Here is a 27,250-nt window from a genome sequence, read left to right on the forward strand (position 1 = left end):
TCCCGCTGCGCACACAGCCACAGACACAGATGTGCGCGGACACAGGGACATGAACGGGCGTTTCTGATGCTTTCAGAAAGCAAGCTTGAGTTTCTGGAATGCATGTCATATTAACCAACTTTTACACTGAATCATGTAAGTGTATACCTGCAAATATTTTATGTGTTCTTAGTAGCTACTTTGTATTTCATGTACAGGTAGTGTTTTTTTCACCCCAGTCCCTGTTCTTGATATTTAAATTGCTTTCGGTTTTTCGCTGTTCTGAGTAACAACATCTAAGAACATACTTGTGTTGAAATGCCTCACTCCTTTCTCAGAAATTCCTTTCAAGTGCAGGTTCCTGGGGACTTCTCAGCAGGTCCGCGGAGCGGATGGAAAGAGGCTTCCATTTTTATGTGCTTCTGACACACTGTGCTGCAGCCTGAGAGGTGACGGTGACACCCCTGCTTCAGAGGAAGAGGTGTCCCAGGGCGGGCGTGGGCAGCATGGCAGCCACGGCCCCCGGAGGATGTCAGGGCTGCGCACTGCCACACACAGGGCACCTGCTGTTCTTACAACTCTCTTCCTCCCAGAGAGTCCGGCTGCTCTGGGAATGTAGAGACAGCACTTTCAAGTGGCACTCAGCCGAAAGAAGCACTTGCCTGTGTAGTTTTGGATGCGGCCTCCTCCCCTCTTGATACGAGATTCTTTATACTCGGGGATAAGGTGGGCACGTACCACAGGCACATGCAGAGGAATCCGTGTGGTTTTCAAAGCGTAGGTGCAGGTTTTATTTTAATACAGTTCAGTCTAAGATGGCGTAATAAGAATGTTTAAGAGGACAACAGAGAATTTTAGGCTGTTGTCACACACACACAGAAGGGGTTTTGGGGCCACCTCTGCTCAGGCACTAGCAGGACCTCTGAGCAAGCCTGCAGCTCGCTGGGCCTTGACTTACTTCTGAACAGGGAAGACTCAGCCTGAAGGCTGTTAAAGTTTCTTTTGTTTTTATTTTTAATTTTTTTTAGTGTTCATTTATTTTTGAGAGAGAGAGATTGAGAGAGAGAAAACACGAGCCGGGGAGGGGCAGAGAGAGAGGGAGACACAGAATCGGAAGCAGGCTCCAGGCTCCCAGCTGTCAGCACAGAGCCCGACGTGGGGCTCGAACCCACGAATTGTGAGATCATGACCCGAGTTTTGTGAAGTTGAACGCGTAACCTACTGAGCCCCCCACCCCACCCGCCCGGCGCCCCAGGTGATGCTTGCTTCTTTTAAAAAAAAATTTTTTTGGGGCGCCTGGGTGGCGCAGTCGGTTAAGCGTCCGACTTCAGCCAGGTCACGATCTCGCGGTCCGTGAGTTCGAGCCCCGCGTCGGGCTCTGGGCTGATGTGATGGCTCAGAGCCTGGAGCCTGTTTCCGATTCTGTGTCTCCCTCTCTCTCTGCCCCTCCCCCGTTCATGCTCTGTCTCTCTCTGTCCCAAAAATAAATAAAAAACGTTGAAAAAAAAATTAAAAAAATAAAATAAAATAAAAAATAAAAAAAAAATTTTTTTAATGTTTATTTTTTTGAGAGAGAGAGAGAGAGAGACAGAGAGACAGAGTGCAAGCTGGGGAGGGGCAGAGAGAGAGAGGGAGACACAGAATCCGAAACAAACTCCAGGCTCTGAGCTATCAGCACAGAGCCCGATGCGGGGCTCAAACTCACAGACTGTGAGATCATGACCTGAGCTGAAGTTGGACGCTTAACCGACTGAGCCACCCAGGAGCCCCGGGTTTTTTGTGTTTTAATTCTGACAAGCTTTGTTTTCATGAAAGCAAGTGAGCTTAAGCAAGTGGTTCACAAATGTATCTGTTACGTTATTTGTGCACGTGGGATGCTCACTATTCACCTCCTACCCAAGGTAGGTGCCCCTCCCCACCCCCCGAGGAGGCAAAGGGAGAAACCAGCCCACCCCCTACCCCCAACGCATACATCGTGCAAATAATGGCCGGGCCCCAGTCCCTGGAGCCTGGTGACTCAGCTTGGAGTACTTGCGTGGGGCACGGAGCTCCCGGGACATCCTAGTGAGGGCGGAAGGGGCGCTGGTCCCCTCAACCCATTGCACCTGTGTGTCTGGCTCTCCTCCCCTACCCCCATGGATCTACAGGAGAGAGCTTGTCCAGGGTGCCTGACAGCCCCCCCTGACTGCCCAGGAATTGTGTCCTTTGCTTTTGTTGCCTTCTCTTCTGCCTCTCCTCCATCTCCTTTCCACACACCCAAGGACTTGGGTTGCATGAGGGGCATGCCCAATGCTGGGGGAAGTCCCCTGACCTCAAAGAAAACAGGAGAGGGAAATCACTTTTCAGGCGACCAGGACGCCCAGCAGTGGAGGGTGTACCGTTATGGAAAGTTTGCAGGAGGGTCTCGAGGAGGGAACAGAGAGGAAGAGAGGATGGCACTGGTGGTGACCCCAGCCCAGGTGTTGTGCGGAAGTACTAACTCGGGCGGGGGCACCTCCTGGAGGAGATTTACCCTGGAAGTAGGCTCGGAGGTCCTAGGGAAGAGCCTGAAGGGTGGCAGAGGGGACTAGATGCTCGCCTGGGAACCACCACTTGGGTGTTTAATTGGCTTGTTTGGGAGGTTTGCCTTTTCTGATTGACGGGCAACATGGGCACTTCTCCTGGTTACTTACAGGGAGGGGCGCCCTGGTGGCCTCAGGGACATGTAATGGACTTGGAAATGTGCAACGCCAGTTTCCAAAAGGCTATTAGCATTTCTGGGAGGCGTCCTGTGAAACCCTGAGTGATGACAGGTCCAGCAGGAAACTGGAAATGCTGTAATTCATCCAATTTCTGTATTCAAACTGTGCCTTTCCCCACATGCCTGTCTGTGCAGCAAAGCAGGGAGTGCCTGGGTTAAGCAAATATGTGAACCTATTAAGAGAAATGTAAATTGACATAATCAATAAATTTCCTTGTGTTTCTTTTCATTGTAGACTTGTTATTTGATCAAGCCTCAGCTTTCTACGTGTGTATGTTTACAGACACGAGGGAACATACATAATGTATGTTGCTGTTTGCATTTTTGCAACAGCAAAGTGATGCTTTATGTTTTGTTTTGTGAGTTTGGGTTATTCAGAAAACTAAAAACAGAAACATGGATGATATGGAACCACATCATATCTGACGTGGGATCTTCTCTCTCCTGTTGACCAACCAGTCCCTTTGGGCAAATTACTTAGTATTTTGAGACCTCAGGTTCCTCATCTACAAAATGCCTTCATCCTACAACTCTGGTGAGGGTCAAGGTGACATAAATGGTTCCTACATCCTCCAAACAAGCGTGATCATCAGCAGCTGTGCAAGTCTGACCTGCCCAGAGGGAGCCTGGAGGGTGAGTGCAAACGTTAAACTCTGTCCCGAAGGCCCATCGCGGATGCACACTGTCTCAGAGGAGCAGTACGCGGGGCCCCGCTGACCGAGGGCAGGCTGGTTAATGCACATGCACCGGGAGACAGGGCAGCCCCTGGGTGGAATTGTAAAGGGCACAGAGCCTTCCTGCGAACATATTGGGAACTAGCGGGATGTCGCCATAGCAACCAAGGAATAACCATAGCAGGCTGGCAAGCAGCAAAAAAAATCATTACGATATTTAAGAAACTATTTAAGAAACAAAATTTTAATGATTTATCTTCGTTATTGTTGCTGTAGTTTCCCCTTCTTGACAGAATAGGCTCTTGTTCTATTTGTAGAAACTTGTTCCGCGAGGCTTTCAGAGCCGAGTGCTGTTGGGGTTGTATTTTCCAAAAGATGAAAAGAGTCCTTTTGAGGGATTTAACTTTTATTTGGGATTTTGTGAGTAAAGAAGTCTGTGGTTGGTGCTACAACAAATTTGGTGTTAGACTTCCATGGTTTCCTGGTTTCAGGTTTAACATTTGACTCCTGGGACCTGTTCATCGTCAAAAGTGCCAACATCGGGAGCTGATGGTTGGCCGCAAAGTTGTTTCTTGGAAGGTTTCTGTATTGATTAGTTTTCCTCTTTTCCCGGTTTGAACACCTACACAAGCGCCCAGAGAGACACAGAAAAACCAGAGCGTAGGACCCCCCCACACCTGGGAGCACGTTCCCGCGCAGGGCTGACAGACCGTGTTGCTCTTTTCCTGTCTGTGTTAAATGACCGGCTTCCGTTCTTAACAAGAGTGTGAGGCGTGTGGCTGGCTGCATCGTAAGGCCTTTGGGCCTTGTTTTACCATCTCATAAGCATCGAGTTTCGTATCAGTGCTATCACTCTGGTAGTCTGAGTCACCGTGTTAGAAGATGTGTTTCTGCACATGGTTGTATTTTTCCAAGGAGTTCCTGAACGAATGATAAAACACACACAGTAATTTGGCCTTCCCCTCTTGGTCTGCCTGCCTAGGAATGATCAGATCCTGATGACTGCTTAATTTAAATAAAATTTAAATTTTATTTAATTTATTCAAATATTTTCTCCTCAGACACTAAAACTATGTAGAACATTTGGGTTTATGGTTTTGCGCTATGTTTTGTACTATTATATTTAGGGTCAAGATTTTAAAACTCTTTTGGGAACAGAGAGTAAACTCCTCCCAAGTAATCAAATGGTGAGGAAAACACATCTGACCTAGAAAGATTTTTCATTATCAGATATTTTGAGTAATGTGTTTTGTGTCGCAAAATCATACCAGTATCCTTAGCCCATGACACCCCGGCTTTCCTTCACTAAGCGTTAAGTGCACGCATGGACCTGAGTGGTGAGCTCCCACAGCCGGGCGCCCAGGCATCTCGCGCTGGGAGACAGTCACACGTGTACAAGACGCACGTGCGCTTGAGCCGTTTGTAAGGATCCGCTTCCCAAAACGTTTACCAAGAATCCGGTCTGCGGAACATGTAGAGGGGCACTGATGGGGCTCGCTGAGGGGCTCGCGGACCAGGCCCGCCACCCGATGGGGCTCTGGCGGTCTGTGAGCACGGGGCAGCTCTCCTGGCGTCAGGGACTGATGGGGGTTTCAGGGCGGTCAGAGGACGGTGAGCTATCCAGGACTTCAGCTTGCTGCCCTGGCAAACCAGCGTCTCTCTTTCGTTTCCAGCCGTAAGCGTGGTGATTTAGAGTCGTCCGTTCTCTCAGAGTCTTCTCTTCCCCACGTAGAATGTGACACGGCCCAGCTCTTGCACCCATGATATGTTAGGGCTTTATCTGGTTTAGTTTTCGAGTCACATAATATACTTTTCCACTTTGTACTCACTGCTAAGATTCCGTAATGCATTATTTAATAGTCCTGTTGGCAGACATTCCTGTCAAAACTCTTCCCTACGCCAAATATTCTCCTACAACCCTTAGAAACCCCCTTTTTGGTTCTCGCCTTTGGCTGGCCACCGTCCCAGTGCTCCATGAACCAACCCCAGTGTGGCTCCACTGAGGGGGTCCCGGGGGGGATGGCACCAGACTCTCACACAATCGGGTTTGAGCCCGGATTCTCACATCCTGGGTTGAGGTGAAATACTTACTCTCCGTGGACCTAAGCTCCTTCATATTTCAAAGTCAGGGGCAAGGGTGCCGGTTGGTGCGATCCTGGTGAGCCGATAGCTGGCATCGGGGCCCTGGGGGCACATGGGCTCTGCTCCGGCCAGGAGGGAGTGTTCATCACAATGCAGTTGCTTCCTCAGGAAGCTTGTTAGAACATTAGAGGTTTTAAAAAAAACTCGAATTCATGTTTTAAGAAAATCTGCCTGTACTGTTTTGCGTTACAATTTTTTGATTAAGTGGCTTCAATCAAATGTGTTATGTGGAATCATTTTACAAGAGGCCCTATGGGTCACTCCTGTGAGTCTGTACATTTGAGTTTTATTTAACTCAACTACCCCCGTACCTAAGGAGGGGACGGGGCTCTGGGGCCTCCGTCTGTCCTTCCTTCTTCTGCCCACTACAGCTGTCTCTCATCATCCTTTCCTCTTGCTTAAAAAAATTTTTTTTAATGTTTATTTATTTTTGAGAGAGAGAGAGAGTGCAAGTAGGGGAGGGGCAGAGAGAGAGAGGGAGACAGAATCTGAAACAGGCTTCAGGCTCCGAGCTGTCAGCACAGAGCCCGATGCGGGGCTCAAACTCACGGACTTGTGAGATCATGACCTCAGCTGAAGTTGGACGCTTCACCGACTGAGCCACCCAGAGGCCCCATCCTGTTTTGTGTGTGTGTGTGTGTGTGTGTGTGTGTGTGTGTGTGTATTTATTTTTCTTGTTTTAATTTTAGGATCTTCTTGTGTCTTGATATGTACTTCGAGGAGTTATTCTTTGTTCTCCATTTGCTATAGTGCTAGCAGAGTTAAATTGGTGCTGGCGATTTAACACCCGAGAAATAACTGTGTTGTGAAGGCTATTGTTTTTTTTTCCCCCAGATAAAGAAAACGTGTTTTATAGATGCCATTAAGATGATCACTTCCTACTTATGTTACCATTTCCAAATAGATCTTGTTTCCAAGCTGGGGAAAAGAATTGCGTTTCTCCCAGTGAGCAGGACCCCCACGTGCATGATGCAGCGGCCTCCAGGTCGCTGAGCACCCTTGCCGCTCCCCCCCCCCCCCCCCACCACCCTGGCTTTGACGGTGGGAGTCTTGCGAGCGTTGTGCTGGAGTTAACACTGAATTTGGAGTCCATCGGAGCGTGGCGGACAGGCCCTCCAGAAGTACTGAGCTCTGACGGGGCCCAGCCCCCGTAGCTCAGAAATCCCTGTGCCGATGTTGGCTGTGCCGTGATGCCCGACGGTACCTAGGAGGTGAACTATAATCCCTGACTAATCCTTTGTGCCTCCGTTTTCTACTGAAGACGACCAGAGCGTGGAGGTAAAATGTCATGAGGACAAATCCCCTTGAAGAAGCGAATGATGTGATTGTTGAAGCTGAGAACTCGTGAGCCTGGGAGCATCGTCCAGATCCCGTGTGATAAGTGGCTGCCGGAGCCGCGTCTGCACCTGGACAGTGCCTTGGAGTTGTGACATTATCACTGCAGACTTTCACCTTCGGGCCTGTGCAGGTCTTCACCCGGGAGCTGCAGAGTCCCCCGTGGGTGTACGTGTGGGAAGACAGATCGAAGTCAGCGGTTTGCGCTGGCAGAGCTAACTGGACAACAGGAATGAGTTATGGTTCGAACCCTCACGGGGTGATCTGGGTGGAGGTTCGCGTTAACCCAGAGGTCCCGGCTCTGCCTTTGTTTTCAGTTTGGCTGAACTGTCGTCCGTCATGACCGTTGTGTAGACAAGAGTGTAATCATTGATGGCCCAGTCTTCCCTTCTGTGGACATAAGTGACGTGCCTCAAAACTCCACAGTGTCTCTGTTGTCCCCATAACTTGCTAGCCGGCCTGTGTCTCTCTCTGAAAGAAGATGAGGCATCTCTGTTCTGAATACTCGCAGAGCCCTGGGGGTGGTGGCTGGGGCCACACACAGCACAGCCCCTGGGTCTGATCGGCTCTGAGTGAGATTGGTTTGCAGACGGCTGGTGTCCTTTCATCTTCGAGAATTGTGACCATGCGGTTGATACTAACACCAGGGGTTAACATGCACTACACAGGAAACAGAAGGAAAGATAACCTCTCATTTAATGGGGTGAAACGCAGTACTAGTGACACTTTGCTGCTGGAGGCTGGAGTAGCAGAAGAGGTACAGGCAGCCAGTCTCTCCCAGTTCTGGGTCCTTGGCTCCTCGTGAGGACTCGGGCGTAAAGCCCCAGAGTGTGTGGTTGTGGAGGGAAGTCCAGGGAGGGCGTGCTCTGGGTAATCGTTGCAGTTTTGAGAGGACAGAGCTGCACACATAGCTTCTCTGTGTCCACAGTCAGGGTCCCGTGGGGCCAGGGAGTGACTCTGGCCCGAGTTGTCCTGGGGCATTGGCTTAACTGACTGGCTATGGGTGTCCTTCTGGTGTTTTGTTAAATCCCTCCTTTTGGAATGTAGCTGGTGCTGTCCAAGGTTGTTGCTGTTTCCTCCTAGCTAGGGAATAGGCCTGACTTCCCGAATGGACCCGTGAAGCTCGATTCATGGGTCACCTTGCCTGGGACCGGGCTTGCTGGTGAGACCGTGTTTCTGGGCCTGCTGTGCAGTGTCTGTGAGAAACCAGTGCCGGAATCGGTGGTCTGTGCGGAGGAAGCCTCCCTGGCCTCCCACCTGCTGGGGGCCTGTATAGGACTGAAACACAGAGGAAGGGGCAGCATCCACCTTGTACTGCCCCCCCCCCCGCCCCCCATGGCTCCCAGGCCGTCAGACTCGGGCTGACTTCTCCGTCTGCAGATGTGGTCAGTGGGACTTCCAGGGTCCATAACCATGTGAGCCCTTCCTGTAACAAATCTGTTCTTCTTATCCCCACATCTCTGTCTCTCTCTGCCAGCTCTGTGTCTCTGGAGAGTGCTGGCCAACACAGGCCCCAACTTAGCCACACGCCACAGACTGGCAGTGTGGCCCACATTAGGTTATGAAATCCAGTTGGGTCCGTGGGCACCGTTCTCCGCACGTCCGTCTGGACGGCCGTTCTCACGTCTCGGGTGGCATTGGCACAACCTGGTGGCCATGTGTGCTCCATCAAGGTGAGTCCACGCTGATGGAGAGGGCATGGTAACATGGACTTTCCTAGTCCTCATGTGCGGGGGTTCGACCTGTCCTTGACTTGGGTCTTAATGACAGTGCCTTAGTCCCTTGTGACAAAGCTCGGTGTTCAGACAATATGTAAGATCGTACGGCTTTAGACGTGGCAGTTAAGGACCCCTCCTCAGACTTGGCTGTGCCGCATGCAGGTGACCTAACACAGCTGGACGCCCATTTCCCATGGTAATGATCCCACCTGTGTCTACCCCAAAAGCGCTAATAAGTCGGAAACCATAAATCCATTGCGGCGAGCCTTCGTTTGGCAGTCGACGGTCTCACTCAAGACAGCCTCTCCTTCTGAGGACACACACAGAGCTCCTGTCCTGTGGAGGGACTGCCACAGGACTCCCTGTGCCCCGGGCTGGGCCCTGACCAGCCCCAAGTTTCCTGGGACACTCCCCTCTGTCCTCGACCCCTATCTCCATCTGCTTCTGGGGGCGATCTGTCACCCTGTGATGTTCCCTCCACCCCATCTCCTGTGGTCCCAGCGTTGGCCCCAAAGGCTGCCCTGCCAGCTGCCCTGGCCCTCCCACTTCAGCCTGTGGGCAGATGTCTGCTGACCCTTGATCAGTGCGCAGCCTGGGGTACCAGCCCCTGTGCATTCGAAAACCCACATACAGCTTTGACTCCTCCAAAATGTAACTACTAACATTTCACTATTGACCAGAAGCCTTGATGATAACAGCCGATGAACACATATTTTGTGTGCTGTATATATCATATGCTCTGTTTACTTACGATAAAGTGAGCTAGAGAAAAGGAAATGTGATTAAGAAAATCACGTGGAAGAGAAGACACATTCACAGAGTAGAAACTTTGCGGGTGAGTGGCTGCGCAGCTCAGGCCGTGCTGTCCACAGAGCCACAGCATTTGTCTGCTTCCTCATCTGCACCACTGTCCCAGCATGTGATGTGCCCTCTGTGTGTGTCATCGGGAGTGGGCTGCAGACCCTCACCTGAGTGCCACGTGCTTCCCTGTGCTGGTGCAGGAGCTGTGGACTCGCCTCTGTAACCGGTGGGGACATAGGGGCTTGGCGGACACAGGTACAGGGACCACGGGTCACGATGATTCTGTTGGCATCAGCAGCATAAATCGCTTGTATGCAAAGTGGGAGTTTTCAAAGGTGCTTACAGGCTTTGGGGGGCCAGCAAGATGGCGGGAAAGACGGCTGGACGGCCGGCAGAGCTGCTGGGACCTCTGGCGATCCAGGGGGCAGCTTCCATTGTGGGGTCCTGGGCGTGGGCTTGAAAAGTCCCCTCAGGACATCAGCGATCAAGGCTCTGGGTCAGGAACCGGCTGCAGGGTAAACACTGGAGTGTTTTCGGGATATACGCGGCTGCCTTCATTTCCTGGGGCTGCCCTAACAAGGCTGGGACTTGGGGCTGAGAACCACAGATGTTTCCTATGGGTGCATTTGAAGGCAGGGGTCATGGTGTGGGTGGCTCTGCTTCCTGCTGAGGCCCCGGGGGAGGACCAGGCTCTCCCTTCCCCTGGCTTGCCCCTTCCTCTCTGTGTCCTCTCTTCCCTAGGAAGGATGCCCACCTGCTCGCCATGGCATGTAGTGCACAGTGGATTTTAATACACAGTGACTGGATCTCAAGATCCTTAATTACATTTGTAGAGACCCTACTTCCAAATAAGGCCACATTCTGAGGGCCATGTGGACGTAGATTTGGGGGACGCTGTCCACCCCTCCCAGTGGTACAGGTGATGTCCCCACAGGGTGATTCACTCGACACGTCAGTAAGCCGTGGAGGCCGCCCTCTGTCTGCAGGGCTCTCCCGGCTCTGGATGCAGGCTCCAGAAACGCGCCGAGGTCAGGCCCCACGCTGCTGCTCCTTGAGGCATCCCGGCACGTTGCTGGAGCAGACTCTGGTGGGGTTTGCTTACTGGGAGTTCACTCGTTTGGGAAGGAGGCTCAGAGTCCCGATCCACTTGGGTAATCCTGTAATCCTACTCGGCATCATGGACACCCCTGTGTTGTGGGACCCTCAGCTCTGTCTCCCAGGGGCACAGGCAGGCCCACCACAGGCTCACTCTGTCTCCATCCCTGGAGACTTGGGTTGGGAGTTGGTCAGGACTCATGCTGACAGAAACCCCTGGCACCCCAGAGCATCCACGCTGGCCCGTGGGACGTTTCGCAGTGATATGCTGGTGTAATTTAGTAAACCTGAGGTCTTCATTCGCTAATCAGTCTTATTAACGGTGAACAGTGTGGTGCAAACCCTGTCTTCTCCCGCTGCCCTGTCCCTGTCTCCAGAGTAGAGCAGGGGAAATCTCGGGAGATTGTATTGTGAAATCTGCCTGAATGCCTTCCTTACTATCTCCACGTGGCCACTCAGCTTCGGGCATCTTCCTTTGCACTGGATTCTTGCCATCCTCTCTTTGTGGGCACACGTGATGACGAAGCCGAAGGTTTTTATAAATAGTCTCTCAGGGGCGATTCCACACGCTCCCCGACAGCCACTTGGCGGGGTGGGAACCCGGCTTTAGTGACATAGTCTCCATGCATGGATCCTGGAGGGATCTCAGCCTCCCTGGACACTACCTCTCCGGGTTTTGATCCCACCTCTGACTGGAGTTTCGGAGGGTGAGGTGTGCCCAAGCAGGACACGGTCCCGGTGCCTTAAAGGGCACCGGCCACGGGGCCCAGACCTTTGCTGCAGCGGAAAGTGGCCCATTCCTCTCTTTCGGGGGCTGTCGTGGAGGTGGGTGGAGGGGTCGTGTGACAGACAGGTGCTGGTATGCCCCCTCCCACGCCCACCCCTCCCCTCCCTGGCAGAACTGGCACTGTCCCCCGGGAGGAGGTGTCCAGAGGCGCACAAGCCATTGGAGGGGAGGCTCTCCTCTCCTGCTGTAACTTTGGAGATGGGGAGCATTCCGCGTCAGGAGTAGAAGCTGCCTGGCGGACGGGCCTCCGAACGCCACGCACACTCACGTTTATAAAGACCCGTGTCGCCAGAGCAGTGACGCTCCCTAGGAAGTTGTCCATTTATGGCTACTAGAGCAAATGATATCATCACAATAGGTGGCTCCTGTCTAAATAGGGATCATTTGTGAAATGAGATTATAGACATTTATCTGAAAAAACAGGAGATAGAGGCACCTGCTTTCTGTAATTGATATCCTGGGGGATAGCACTGCATGGAATTAAGGCGTCCGTCTCCGTGGCTACTTCCGTTAGGAGCAGAGAGCCTCCCTCTGCTGCTGTGTGCCAGGCGGCCCCCACATCCACATGCAGAGCACTCCAGATCCGTGTTTTCTGTTATGCCTGAATATATGGGACATGCATTGCAACCCTAGGCCACCGTGCTGCAGTGCACTTGTCTGGCAGAGCCCTGTGGCCGGCCAGCCCCGGCTGTGACTGGCCAGGTCCCCGGACACACACTCCGTCGCCTCTGGCCTTCTCCCGTGGCGGTGATTTCGGACCTTTTCTCCGAGCGCACGTCTCCCCGTTTGCTGAGAAGCCGCCTGCTGTTTGCATTTGGATGCGGCCAGCAGAGCAGCGGGAACCCTGCCTCGGTAAGTCCAGGATGACTCATTTCTTACTTTTCCTGCCTGGCTGTGTGCTTGCACGGATGTGGTGGCTCACCTCCGGGAGCGGCTCGCCTCTCCGTACTTTGCACCACGGCTTTTCACTGCCCTCCCTCCGGGCCCCGGGCTGCACCTGCCTTTATAAGTAAAATGCTCCTGTCTCTCGGCTGCCGTGCCTGCAGCAGCTGGGGACACAGTCGCTGCCATCCCGGGAGCGTCTTAATTGGCACGGAGGGTGTGGGGGAGAGGTCTCGCCCAGCAGTCCACAACTACACCGCTGTAATCCTAGAGCGCGAGTTCAGTCTCCAGTTACCCATTATTCCCGTCGTGGCCGAGCCCCAGAGCACTTTGTAATGCAGGAACTACTCTGGTCGCCCCCGTTTATGACAGCAAGGACGCATCGGTCTCGCCGCTGGTTCAGCGCCCCTTTGGGAATGAGCGAATCCAGGGACCTGTGGTTGTTAACACCCGTGCGTTCGTGTGCAAGCGAGGGGGAGAAGGAAGCCTGTGAAGACAGCTTCCTTTGTGATGCCTAGCGCAGCGAGGGTCTGTGCCGCTTACCAGCTGCATTCAATGGGCTGGCAGAGAAGGAGAGAGCTTTCCGGGAGGTGCTAGGCAGCTGCCCTGTGTGCCATGAAAACCGAAACCTCTTCAAAGGCAGGAGACTCCGGCGTTGAGTGCCGAGCAGGTAGCGGTCCCGCGTCCCCTCAGAGGTGACGGCGTTGGACCGTGGTGGGAATTGCTGAGGTTTTCGAGGAGGCCCCCGGGCACGCGCTCTGACCGGGGTCCCCGCGGGCCCCTGGGCCTCCCGCCCTGACCCCCGAGGAGGCTTCGCCAGAGGGAACTTTGAAGCCAGGGGACTACGTGCCTCGAGCGCGTTGAGCGGGCGGCTCAAGCTGTCCCCTGAGGGGGCTGCTGCTGCTTCTGTTTCTTGTCCTGCTTTGCTAGCATTTTTTTATGTGCTTTCTTTACCTTGTGCGGAAACGCGCACACCTCTAAATAGTAGGGGCCGGCTCCTTCCTAGTGAAAGAGAGCATCCATAAAGGGTATGTTATTAACTCGGGCATTAGGCAGTAGCTGGTTTTGAAAGTTCCTCTCATAAATGACCACGACGCCTACTCCGTGGGTGTTATACTCCCTACAGAACTGAGCATGTCCACTCAGATGTTATTGGTTTGCCCACATGTAGGTGAATGTTGACTTCTTCATTCATAATTCTGCCCCCAAAGCTCAGACTTCGTGTTATGTGGAAGATTTCATGCCCTTTAATTTGTTCAGACAAGAGAACCCGTCAGTGGGACTTCCCTGGCTTTGTGACTCACGCTGTACTTAGCAACAGGTAGTTGCCCAGGACCACTCGTCACTGCACGGGGGCTTTGCACGCAGGGTGGAACGCTTCCCCCGGACACAGCAAGGAAGCGGGGCTCTCACTGGCAGTGGCTGCACCGGGGGGAAGGTCTCAGTCAGGGAGAGCAGACGGCTGCCCGGGGCTGAGGAGATTGCCCAGCCTGACCCTGGCCCATCCTTGGCACTAATCCAGTAAGTTTTTGCAAGCATCGAATACCGCATTTTTAAACAACTTGCTTCAATTTATTTACGGCTAAAGCAAAAGCGAATAACCTTAAAAATAAGCGATGTAGCAGTGTTCAGATTGGAAACACGTCACTGCGAGATGGACGCCCAGTTCCCTAAAGGTGACCGCATCAGATCTTCCCCAACTTGAGTGCCGTTTGGGGGTAGTGTGCTTTGGCAGAGAAGCTTTAGTTCTCCACTCTGATTTTATTAAACCAGCATCAATAACCTCAAAGCACTTTCTGTTTTCCAAAGCAATGTCACTTGTATTTCAATACTGTTTAATCTGGTAGCTTTCTTAAGTGAGTGAGTCTTTGCATTAGTGGATTAGACTGACATTCTCCAGAAAATACAGTGTCAGTGCAGCTGGGATGTGGTTGCTGCGACGCCAGCCGCATGGACGGTTCTTGGAGAACATCTCTCTCCTTTCAGCCTCCGTATGCTGCAGTGGCACAAATGTCTATTAGGGGGAATAAAATGACCACGCATGCACCTGCACACACATCCACACACCTCGTTTAGAGACCCCAGCTATGGGGCAGTAGGGGGTGAGCGCCCAGGACAGCCCTGCACGCGCCCCAGGAGGTGCGGAAGGAAGTTCTAAAGCGTGCTATGGATTCACCATCTTCGTGGTGTGTGTGGGCCTTGAGTTGAAAGTAGACACCTCCACACAGCGTACACAACACGTACAGGGTATTTCCAAATAAACACACGTCCACATGCTACCCGGGGCTTCCTTTCTGCACCCCCTGCATTTAAAACGCAAAGTTACTCATTCCTGGCATCTGTGCACATAGCCAGTGCTCAGCAAGGCTTGTGTCTGAAACTCTGACTCAGGAAGTTATTTTCAAAGATACAGCAGTTGCCAGAAATTTGATCGTGGGGTCATTATCTTATTCGTGATTATTTCAGGATAATCACTGGTAATAAAATTAGCAATCTTCATCTGACTCGCCTCAGGAAAAAAGTCAACATTTCTATTTAGAGAAAACTAATTGTGAAATGGCCTTCTTGTCCACATAGGTTTGTTAAAAACGCACTGCATTCAGGGAGAGCGACGTATTTTGGCAGGAATCTTCTGTTTCTGTCATTGATCGAACTCCATGAAGCGTTTTGCTTCTAAATCTGGTGGCAGGGGAGGAGGGCTTCTGGGGGTTGCGGTCCCGTGCCTTAAGAACGCTCCTCTCATTAATTACGACGTGCACGGGGGATCATGGGAAGGATTTCGAGTCTGCCTTGTCTTTATCTGATTGCCCCACAGACACTCACAGACACTTTCCAGATTCAGACAGACCGCCCTCTGTCTCCATCCTGGCTCTCCTCTTAAGGACCTGATTGTTCCTACAGAGTCTTTGTTATCCGAGCCCCCAAGTGCTTTTACAGGGTTCCCCAGGGAACCCAGAGTTCTGTGCTTTTGCAGACTGTCAGCCGTCCTCCTGGTCTGAGTAAAGGGTGGCACCTTGTGGGGTTCCTTCCTGAGAACCCAGAGGGGCAGGCGGGCGGGCTCGGCTGGGGTGTCGCATCCGCCTCAAAGGCTCCCATGGGTGTTGTGTGCAGGCAGTGTTCCCCGCGGTTGCAGTTGGGGTTGCCCGGGGGCCCGGCTCTGTGCATTGGCTCCCCGTCAGGATGGAGTGGGGAAGGACACACACCCCACCTCGCCTTCAGGCCGCACGTGTGGCGTGCTGTGTCCCCGCCGCTGGGAAGGCTGCAGGTCAGCTGGTTTGGGGTAGCTGCTGTCTGCAGCGGCTGCAGGGGGAGGGAGGGGACTGTCCCTGGCAGGTCCCGATCGGGCCGTGGTGAGCTCTGCCCCCACCCGCGCCATCCAGTCTGTAACCCGTGAAACGTGCAAACTTCTTTTGCTTCGACCGCACCAGCCTCTCTCGGCAGTAGCTCCGTGGTTCCGTCGCTTCTGCATCACGCCCCACGCCCCACGCCCCACGCCGGCCTTTGTGTGGCGGTTACGTTGGGCTCGTCATGACTCGCCCCTTACCGTTCTGTCCTGTCCACAGCGGGTGGATGGCTCTGATGGGGCCTCTCTCTGTTGACCTTCTGGGTGTGCTGGACCACACACCGTCTCCGTGTCCTGCCAGAGGTGTCAATCCAGACGGCCGAGACGCTCCCCTCAGTATTCTCCATGATGCAGAAGTGAGGGTTCAGGACGGGACGCCCACTGAGAGTCGGGTCACAGCAGCCAGCTCAGCCCTGTCATTGTGGGATTTCTGGTGAATCAGGGTTCCTCAATTGTCACAGGCCAGCTAGCGCCTTCGTCAGGGGAGGTGATGTGTGTGGGGTCCATCCTCGGGGGCACTGCGTCTCGTGGACAGGGCAGTGGAGCCATGCGTGGCTGTGGGAGGACCATCCCGAGATGGCAAAGTCGTGCTGCGCTGTCACCCAGCTGCTAACCCACGAGTCCTGCCCACCCCTGTGCCCGTGCCCATTTTGCAGACAAGAAAACCGAGGCCCCTTCGATCGGCCTAATGTTTTATCACTGGGCAGCAGTAGTTCCGTCTCCGGACGCTGTGCTGGTTTGTCCCTGCTGATGGAGGGTGGTGACGTGGGGACGGGGGGAGGCTGGTGTGGACACACAGGTGAGCAGAGGACACAGCAAGCGGGGCGCATGGGGACCCTGCCCCCGCCGGGAGGGCGGGAAGCACCCCTCCCAGCACGCGCCGGCCTCCCAGACACTGTCCACAACCCCTTCCCAGCCCCCAGGCTTGTCTGTCCAGACGAGGGTCCACAAAGGACGGAGAAGAACGCGGTCCGTCCTCCAGCCTGTTGGAGCTGGAGGGACTGGGGAAGGTGAGGCTAAGTGACTTTGGACTTGGAGTTTCGTTAGAGAGACAATGATGGGATCAAAGTGTTGGAGAGACACCGAGCCTCATTCTCTCCTCCATGCACGTTTACTGTTTTTTCGCCATGGCCCTGTCTTTTGTTAAAAACACCACCGTTCGTGCATAGCGATGTGTCATATTTTGAGCCTTACATTTAATAGGCTACTATGTACCGTAAATATGATCAATACGGGAACGACCAGCTCTCCACTCACTGCTGCTTGGTTAGTGCCAAGTGCTGCCCGAGGGCATGGCGTGTGATGTGGCGCTTTCGGTATTTACGTAGGATTGAGTGGGAGCCCACCAGCATTCAGGGAAGACGTGACCTTGGCTGGGCGGCCTCTTTGCCAGACTGACCTCCCACCTCATATGCGCGCGCGCGCGCACACACACACACACACACACACATACATGCACACACACGTACACGCACCTCATGCCCACATGTAAACACACACACTCAGTGCACACACACATACCTCACATCCCTATGCGCACACACACACACACACACACTTCACATGCACACACACACCTCACCTGTACCCAAACATGCACACATCTGACATGCACACGTACACACACGCCTCACATGTACACACACACATACACATGCACACACGCTCAATGCACATGCACACACCTCATATCCACACACACATGCATGCATACCTCACATGTACACACACATATTCATATGCACACACACACAGTTGTAGCCGTGGGAAGGAAGCAAGGGTTTTCAAGTCAAAGTACAATAAACACACATTTGGTTTTGCAGATGTTTTCTTCTTGTACTTGATAACGTGTCTTTCTGGCCCTGTGCGTGTTCCGGTACTCTTTGCAAATCCAGAAGCTTCTTCCTGAAATCACTTCATGTCATGAGCTGGTTCATGTCTTGCCTCCGCACCCAGACAGATTGGTAAACCACCACAATCCTTCCCTTGGCCTTCCTGCTGGATTGTGTCCTTGCTTTGGGGGAGGAGGTGACTTGCCGGAGGTGGTTTTAGGGCTCCTGGGGAGAGCCTCCCCTTCCTCCTTAACTGGTGGTAGATTCCAGGGAGGAGACACAACACTGCAAAAATGGGGCTGAGAAGTCCCAGCGACGGGGAGACGAGCCCAGCCACGGGGCAGAGCGTGCTCTGCCGTAGCCGAAGCCGTGTGGATTCTCCGCCAGCATGGGGGGCGATCCCTCCCCTACCACCCACTGCTGGCAGGAACCCTGCAAATCTGCGGTGAAGACGTGGCCTTCAGGCTTGTGTCCCTGGTGAGCCGTGGAGATGGCCGGAGGGCAGGCTGAGGCTGTGCTCTGTACTCTGGCTCTGGTTCCTCACACTCTGAATAAACGTCTGGAGGAAAAGGCACAAGTCTCTTCTCTTGTTTCAATTTCCCTTCGTTCACAGAAAAGGAAATGGGGGCTGGGGGAAGTTAGCCTGTAACTGTCTTCCCCCTGGCTCCCCCCAGCTGAAGTCAGGGTGAATGAACAGACGTGATCCCAGGAAGGATGGCTTTGACCTTTCCTGCGAGGGGAATGGTTCTGCAGCTCGCGACAGGCCAGGCCGGGCGGAACCATGTGCTGTCACTCCCAGGAGCCAGGACCCGCCGCTCAGTGTTGAAGTGCGCTGTCCCGGCACCAAGGACCATGGGCACCCCTTTGCAATTGAGCTGATATTCAGAGGGACGCCTCTAAAATCATCACAGACACTCTGGCAGACAGTGTGCTGCAGGGGAAGTCAAGGTCAGGATGCCATTCACGTGACGAGCATCCTGGTGGGTCTGCATGCGAGGCACAGTGCCTTCTCACGGGCACCGTGGGCTGGCCGTGCGTGGCCTCCATTTTCCACTGCCTGTGGCCCAGTTGCACAGCAGAGGTGGAGGGGGTGATGAGCAGTGGTCTCCAGTTCAGCTTTTGTGTGACGATACAGCTGTCATCTTCTGGAGCAACCCAGCACTAACTGAACCCACCCATCACCTTCTCCTGGTGGGGGAGAGAAGCATCCACTCCTTTGCTTGAAGCCTGAAGAAATCTAACGCAAATAAGTGCTCTGCTCAAGCTCCACTCTCCTTGACTTTCCCAGTGACACCCCTTCTCTGTGGGTGGGCGTGGGAGGCTCCACCCTGCCCTCTCTGACCCACCTGCGGCTGCTTCTGGAGGCCGGAGGGCATCACGTGGGCCAAGCATGAGTCGTCCAGTATCCGATTCAGCAGAACATTTGCTCCTGGATGTGTGCAAGGAAAGAGCCCCTCAGATTCTCTTCCCCGTTAGGCGCTTTCCACAAATAGAGCCACAAGCGTCCTGTTCCCTCCTCACTGCGTCTCGTTTTCCCGTTCCTCTTATTCCACCTCCTTTTGCACCTATTCCAATTTTAAAATTCATCCCTCTTTAAATAACTTTGAATATTTCCCAGCCTTCTAGGACAGTGTGTGGCATACAGGCTCCAGGTGTGTGCGTGTGTGTGTACTTTAGATATGTTTTCCTTCTTCATCTTTCATATACATGCAGACTTCAGTGAATCACCCACGTATTTAACCAAGGAAGGGATTCTTCAAAAAAGCAGGGTGCTCTTCTGATGTTGTTCCAGAAGCCAAATGAGGTGGCAGGCATGTGGGCACAGGGAGCTAGGTGTGGACCCGGCAGGGAGGTGTTGATTCCTGCTGGGCTGCAGGACACCCGTCCGTCTGCACTTGCATGGGTGCTGACGGCAGGAATGGCTGCTGGGAGCCACACGGGCGGGGGGTGGGATCCTCGAGGTGCCGTGCTACCCTTCAGGTCGTGCCGTTGCTGCGGCCCAGGCAGGTGGCGCAGGGGCTCGGACTGGAGAACAGCGATGTCCAGAGGACACAGTCCCGGGTGCCTATTCTTGCTCTCTCTTCCTGTATGACCTGTGTGGTATGTGTCAGTTTTGAGAGGAAACAGCCTGCTGTAATAGTCTCCGTCCACGTCACTGTAAAGCCTTCGTTGCTGTGAGTGTCCCACACGCTTTCGCCCAGTGCCCACCCGATGTACTGAAATCAATGTTTGTGTCCTCAAACGTAGGAGTGTTTTTCAAAGCTGAACTCCAGAGTCCTCGTTAATATTCAGGCTTCCCCAGGGATCGCTCCAGGGCAGGCCCCAGCCTCCACCAGCTGGGCGCCCAGTGTGTCTGAGCAGGTGCGCTGATGTGACTTCTTGCCTTCCTCCGGGCAACATATCAGAGCCAACAAACGTCCTAGCCCTTGTGCCGTCTTGGAGAAGAGGGATTGTCACTAGCAGTGCATCAGAACACACACACACGGTCTGCACCAGCAGGCTCCGGCCAGTGCAGGGAATCTTGGCTTCTGATGTCACACGTGTAAGGTGACCGACGGCGTGTGTTAGGCATGTGCTGGAGATGAAGGAAAACAGCCGCGGAAGCTGTCTGGAAGGTGTTCTCTGCTGGCTGAGTGGCAGTGATTTCTCAGGGAATGTGCTGTTGCAGTATTAATTTAATTAGGGAGTTTCTGTGTGACACATTATGACTTTTAATCCTGTTCCATTAATTATCACTCTCCAGGGGCGCCTGGGTGGCGTAGTCGGTTAAGCGTCCGACTTCAGCCAGGTCACGATCTCGCGGTCCGTGAGTTCGAGCCCCACGTCGGGCTCTGGGCTGATGGCTCGGAGCCTGGAGCCTGTTTCCGATTCTGTGTCTCCCTCTCTCTCTGCCCCTCCCCCGTTCATGCTCTGTCTCTCTCTGTCCCCAAAATAAATAAAAACGTTGAAAAAAAAATTAAAAAAAAATTATCACTCTCCACTTGAACCTCTGAGCTCATATCATCAGGATCATCACAGAAAGACGCTTACGTTACCTGAGGAGGGAGAAGTCCACAGTTGAGGCCAATAACAAAGCCGTTATTTTGAGTTAAGGCAATACCCACTTTCAAGGTGGGTTTTCAGCCTTCCAAAACAATTCTTGAGTAGAAACCCTAGAAAAACCTCCCAGATCACTTTTCTCTCCTGCCTTTGAGCTGTGTCAATTCACATTCCCTTCTAAATGTTACCATGAATATCAAAAATTCTAAAAGCCATAACGGATATTAAAAAAAATAGCCACATCATCTGCTTTATTGAATTGTGTGGAATTGTACAGTTTTGTAGCTAATGCAATCAAGAAATCATCACTTTAAAGTGTATTTCCTTCTAATGACCACGGAGATTATGAGACCTTTGTTTATAGAAATTTCTATAATAAAAACATTTTTATACCAGTGCTAGAATCTATAGATGGGAGTAAGTGGCTCAGAAGCAGGTGAACATTGGCCGCTGAGCTCAGAATTGGGGACCGTGCATGTGTTACGTCTCACTTTCCTAAACATCTTTTGTTTGTTGTCCTCTCACTGCAGACAGCTGCAGTGTCTTCTTTCCTTGGAGGAGGTGGTGGGACGTGGGCCCGTGTGTGGTACCTGCAGGCCAGTTTGTGGAGTAGCTGGAACTGTTCCTCGGACAGACGGCTCCCACAAGCCTTGTGCCTACGTGGACTCCACACACGTAGTCACTAATCCTGCGAGCACCAGGTTTACCTAGACCCGCTACCTTCTGCGCATGCGGAAAGGTTTCACCGTCTGCCACATCGAGCTCCAGTTGCCACCCACACAGTCCCCCTTCAGGGTGAACACGATGCACCCGGATCCATAGTTGGGATTGGCTGTCCCGGGAGGCAGGAAAGGGGGCTTTTTTCTGGCCCGCATTGCTCACCATTTGCCCGCAGTTTGCCTGCTGAACGTCAGAAATGAGGCATGGTAGCGGGGTGGGTGAGAGCCCCCCTCCACTTCAGGGCCAGCCCGTGGCTCCTGGCCCCATGTCCCTGGGCCTTGACCCCCTCACCACGAGGAAACCAGGCCAAGTGTCGGCTCCCGGGACCCCCTTTGCTGGAAGGAGCCGTCCTGTTGGATCTGCTGCTGACTCCACGGGGGATGGGCAGCAGGCGGCTTTTGGGAGAGGAAGGAGAGGTTCCTGGCGCTTGTCCTTGTGGTAATCAGATGAGTAAGGCATGGGGTGATTTTTGAGACGTCATCGGGTTCATTCCTGGGGGTTAAATTGTCTCGGTCCATTTCCACCCGAGAAGGTTCAACTCTCTCTAGCAAAGGGACCTCCGCCTCCAGTGACCAATGGGCTGTCACTGGGATCCTGCGTGGATTCAGAATGCCAAAGCCCATGCTCTGGTCCATTGCATGTGAGAAGCACATGGGCGCCCCCCCACCCCCCACCCCCCGTAGCCCTTACCCTGTGGCTGGGTGACTGGGGGCCTCAGAGGCCAAGCATATCCTTGTGGCTGTGTCATTGGACACCTGTCGCTCCTCTGCTGCTCTCCACTGATGCCCTCAGACCCGAAAGACATCCTCCCTTTAGGAAAAGATCCAGGGTTTAGCAAGAAAAGGCCATGCATCCTGGTGGGCATGGCAAAGAGAGGAGTCTTTTTCAGATGAGAGGGCTGTGCAAACTTTGGGGGAATTTCTGGCCTAGTTTATCAGTCGGGTCACCTTGCTGAAGTGTTCGTGGGAAGGGGCACTGAAGTGGGATGTTCCATGGGAACTGCCCCGGCCGGCGTGTGTGGTGCTGCAGGTGGCCTGGGGGGGCCTGCCCCTGACGCTCTGGAGGCTGGGAGCAGTTTCCAGGCGGTCTGCTCTTGCCCGGCGGAGCACATGTTCCTGTGGGTTTTGTGGCACGTGTGACCCAGCCACACGTTGTCCTTTGCCCGTCCCCCTACTGTTCCATCTCGTCTCCTGTGGGGGAGGGGACAGAAGTTTGTGTAAACAGCAGGAGCTCTGCACACCAGTGGAGTCAGAGGGGCGCGTTAGAGGTAAATGAGCTCTGGGGACCTTCAGTCTTACTTTGTAAGTAAGTGCTTTTTGGAGGCAGAGGCTGGTCCCTGACTCCCCAGCACTCCGCGTCTGGCACTTACACCTTCATAAACTACCCAAGAGGAGGGTCTGGGCCAAGTCCTTATTTGCGGCCTTGTGGGGCTCCTCCAGAGAGTGGCTTGAGGACTGATCTGAAGTACACCTCTTGAAGAGGAGAAGTGTTTCCTACAAAGAGCAAAAGGTAGGAGGAGGGTTTAACAGAAGTGCTCTCTTGAAAACCTGCAGGTGGACTGAACATCCCGCACCTGCTGGCCCCTGTGCAGAGAGCTGGCTGCCCACAAGCCCTCCCTGTCGGTGAGGGGTGCGGAATTGTGTGTGCCCCCCCTCCCCCAGCCTCCAGCTTTTACTTGGGATGCGTTTTGGAAGCTCTGTTGTCTCCTTCTCCTTCTGAGCAGTTGGTAGATTTGGGGAAATAAATGGTAGCCCCTCCTTGCCATTAGAGGCCATTCCCCCTTGGTGTGCTAACTTCCTGGGGTGGCCATAACAGCACCACAGACAGCAGGCTTGAACGACACACATTCTGGAGGCTCAAAGGCCACCATCAAGGTGTCGGTGGGGCGAGCTCCCTCCCAGCTTCCAGGGTTTGCTGGTGTCCTTGGTGTGTGGGGGCATCATCCCTACATCTTTACCCCGTGCGCTCCCTGTGCGACTGCCTCCACACTCCTCACTTTATGCAGACACAAGTCAATGGATGGACACTCATCTTAACCAGTTACATCTGCAAAGACCTGTTCCCACGTCAGGTCCCATTCTAGGGGGCTGCGATTAGGGCTTCAGCACATAAACTGGGGGCACAGCCCTGCCATCACACTCAGTAAGAACTGGTCTTAGGATGTGGCTGTGCTGTGGCTGCCATGGCTTTTGGGAGCCAGGTGACGGTGGTGGCGGTGGTGGTGGTAGGGCCTCTGCTGTGACAGCCACTCACGATCTGGGTTGTGAGTGTCATTGCGATATTACACTTTTAGTAGAAAGTGATTCAATCCAGGTTCAGCCCTTGGCTCCTCTGTTTTCCAGGCTTGAGGCTCTGGATAAACACTGTCCCTCTTGGGCCCCTTCCACTCATCCCAGCGTAATCATGATGGCAGCATTGACTCGCGTGCTCACGTGAGAACTGACCGTTGTTGTGCCAACTTTATTGAGAAACATGCTGGAATTTCACATTTGAGCTGTGTCCTAAAAATGGTCTCGTGAACCTTTCAGATTTTTGCTCAGCTGTCTCTGTGGAGAGGTTGGCCTCACATAGCGGCTGCTTTGCTATCTTGGATGATTCGATGTCTCAGAACTGCCTCCTCCACAAAAGGCGAGTGCCACACACATCTGCTGGGGTGGTTCTTCCCACATGGTAAACGTGGGCTCATGACCATTTCCCCATCTCCTCACACAGCAGACTCATTCACAAACCCAGAGGCTGTTGTCACACAGCACTCTTCTCGGCCGCTACCCACTCAGGGGGTGAATTTGCACTTGAAGGTCAAGCCAAGATCAATTTGAATCCCACTGGGTCCTTGGGCAGGTGACCCTCTGTCCACCTTTTCCTGAACTTTGAAATGGGGATGAGTCTAGGTTTTCACCTTGCCAGCCCTGTCCACATGCTGGCTCATCAGGGATTTTCTCCTACTTCAGAACATCTGTTCATCCTGAATAATATTAATAATGATAGTAAGAACAGCTGGCACTGGTTTTTAAAATTAATAGACTCTTCTCAAGAGCAGTTTTAGATTTATGGAAAGATTGAGCGGAAAGTGCAGTTTCTACCTATCCCCCCAACATCCACTTCTTCTTATTTTTGTTTCATGTTTGTTTATTGATTTATTTTGAGAGACAGACACACACACACACACACACACACACACACACACACACACACACACAACACAGGGTGGGGAGGGACAGAGAGAGAGGGAGAGAGAATCCCAAGCAGGCTCCACTCTTTCAGCACAGAGCCCAACGCAGGGCTCAGTCCCACAAACTGTGAGATCATAACCTGAGCCAGAATAAAAAGATGCTTAACCGGCTGTGCCACTCAGGTGCCACAAGTTTTCTTTATTTGAACATCCTGCATTGGTGTGCATCTTGTTACAAGTGATGAACCAGCACTGATACAATATTATTGTCTAAAGCCCATAGTTTACATTAGGGTCACTCTGGGTGTTCATTCCATGGGTTTGGACAAATGTATGAAGACCCGTATCCACCATTAAAGTATCATGCAGAGTAGTCTCACTGCCCTAAAACCCTGTGGGCTCCACCTGTTCATCCCTCCCTTCCCCCAACCCTGACAACCACTGATCGATCCTTTTCCTGTCTCCATAGTTTGCCTTTTCCAGAATGTCATAGAGTTGGAATCATACAGTGTGTAGCCTTCTCAGACTGGCTTCTTTCATTTAATGAGATGCACTTACATTTCCTCCATGTCTTTTTATGGCTTGATAACTCATTTATCTTTAGTGTTGAGTAATAGCCATTGTCTGGATGCAGCACAGTTTATTTATCCATCACCTATTGAAGTTTATTTATCCATCACCTATCCATCACCTTGTGTCCCTCCCATCACCTATCCATCACCTATCCATTTGGTTGTTTCCAGGTTTTTTCAATTATAAATAAAGCTCCTGAAAACATATGTGTGCAGGTTTTTGTGTGGACATAAGTTTTTAGCTTATTTAGGCAAATACCAAGGAGTGTAATTGCTGGATCCTATGGTAAGAGTATGCTTAGCTTTGCAAGAAACTACCAGGCTGTCTTCCAAAGTAGCTCTGTATATGATGTTGGCATCTTTTCATAGTATGTATTTACCATCAGTGTGCATTCTTTGGTGAGGTGTTTGTTCAGGTCTTTTGCACATTTCTGAATTGGCTTGTTTGTGTTCTTGTTGAGTTTTAAGAATTCCTTGGATACCAGTCCTTTAACATGTTTTGCAAACATTTAATTTTTCTGATTTTGTGACTTGTTTTCATTCTCTTCAGTATTGTGTGTGTGTGTGTGTGTGTGTGTGTGTGTATTTATAAGAAGTAATAATGCCTTAGTTTTTTCTAGATTATTGAAACTGTTTCAAAAGATCTAAAATCAGGTTAGCAGAAGTTATCAATCACCTACTGAGTAACAGATGGTGTGTTAAGCACTCATTTGGCTTTTATAAGCTACTGTCTTCTGTTATTTGTGATTTTATTCTTATAGCTAGGACCCCCAACAAGGGTATAAGCTCTAATAGTCATGCATTTATTTCTTGAACATTCACTGACTATGAGCCATGAATTGGAATTCTCCTAGGTGATGGAGATACAGAGACAATTAAAATATGATTCATATGTTGAACAAGGTTGTAATCCATTTGGGAAGATAGTCATAGACATAAATAGCAAAACACAGCAAGCAAGAAAGTGTTCAAAACAAAGGTATAAATGCAACAAGAACATGGGCTCTGAAGTCAGTTTAAATTAGGTCTGAAGGATCAGTGACAGTTTCACACAGGGAACAGCTTTCAATTGGACTTAGAAGTACAGCTGGCATTTTTATACCAGAATTGAAAGAAGTCATTTCAAGCTGAAAGACACTGGGGAAGGTGTTCACTACCGCTTGGGGTTGTGAAGGACCAGGAGGTGGCTAAATGACAGTTTAACAAAGGCCTGCATATGCATCATTTCTCCCCTCGTGTTATTGTGGGCTGGCATTATTGTTATTATTGTCAATACTGTAATATTATTATTCTGATTTTACTGATGGAGAGATGGGGGCCTAAGGGAGAGAGAGACTTGTTAAGAACACAGGTTTTGAGTGCATGAACCAGCTTCTGCACTTTATTACCACGTGGCCTTGAATACTTCCTATGGCAGGCTGGCACTTCCATGTCGTAGGTGTGGGCGTCCACAATAGAGTTTTTTACAGCTTTGCTCTCCACAACATGCTGAGCTTGCCATGAGGCAGGCATAGAGTCTCTCAACGAGGTGAGGCAAATGCTTGATCTGAGCGAGGCAGAGCTGCCCTTCCCCTGGGGCCGATCCCCTTCCTCAAGTGCCCTGTAAAGCTCATAGGTCCACTTTCCATGCGGGGCTCTTATGAAGGATGTGTTTAGGAAGGTAGACTAGTCATGCTTGGAAAATCGCCATCAGCCGTGGAGCAGCGTGTCCACAGTGAGGTAAATATTAAGGAAGTAACAACTGGTGTCCTATGAAACATGGAGTCTCAAGAGAAAGGTCACGCCCATGGAGGTCTGTCCATGGTGCTGAACGTGCACTAATTGCCTGGTAAAGGCTCCTGGAAGTGGGTGCTTGTTCAGTTCATGCTGCATCTGGGGTCCACTTTCCTCAGTTCCAGTTATGAATCACAGATGTTAATATTATCAAGGTTAAACGACATAACTCCTAAGTGGTGAATTTATATTAGGCCACATCCGTTTATACAGTGCTCTGAGGAATTGTCCAGTTTATTTTACTGTAGTGGAAATATATTGTGTTAAGTATTGCTTTCAGGGAGTAATATATTGACTGGAATTCTGAATGCCTAGATCTAGAATGGTTTTGAAGATGGAAGAATCATAGGCTCCCTGACATACTGAAAACTCAGTGATCATTGTTAGCCATTGTTATTTGTTACGAAATTTCTGATTCATTATAGGATAAGTACATATTTTAAGAAAAAACTCACTGCTAGTATATTTCTGTCATTACTGGTTCCATTTTATTCATTCATGGTTAGTTGAACCTTTCCCGTGTGCAGGCTGCCCACTGCACTAGGAATTTGTAAAGTTGAAAATACCGCCACATCTGAAGTTAGTCTCATCTGTGGTATCAAAGAGAAAAAGAATTGTGAGCAAAGATACTCTGGTCTCCACAGCA

At 51.8% G+C, this 27,250-nt stretch overlaps 1 protein-coding gene across 6 annotated transcripts in view; it reads left to right on the top strand.

The window, feature by feature from the left end:
* The window catches only part of DLGAP2 (DLG associated protein 2), a 788,462-nt gene that overhangs the window by 282,149 nt on the left and 479,063 nt on the right, over positions 1 to 27,250 (top strand). Inside the window, exon 1 of one of the 6 annotated variants that reach the window (XM_040489791.1) lies at positions 11,789 to 12,123. The exons of 4 other annotated variants lie outside the window; for them this stretch is intronic. In XM_040489791.1, coding sequence (XP_040345725.1) covers positions 12,090 to 12,123 — 34 coding nt within the window. In that variant the 5' untranslated portion in view covers positions 11,789 to 12,089. Of the gene's footprint in view, positions 1 to 11,788; positions 12,124 to 27,250 lie in introns of those variants that run through there. One more of the 6 variants, XM_040489794.1, reaches the window with a different exon arrangement.

The sequence above is a fragment of the Herpailurus yagouaroundi genome, unplaced genomic scaffold (genome assembly GCF_014898765.1).
Source record: "Herpailurus yagouaroundi ecotype Mexico unplaced genomic scaffold, PumYag 181, whole genome shotgun sequence".
NCBI classification, from domain to species: Eukaryota; Metazoa; Chordata; class Mammalia; order Carnivora; family Felidae; genus Herpailurus; species Herpailurus yagouaroundi.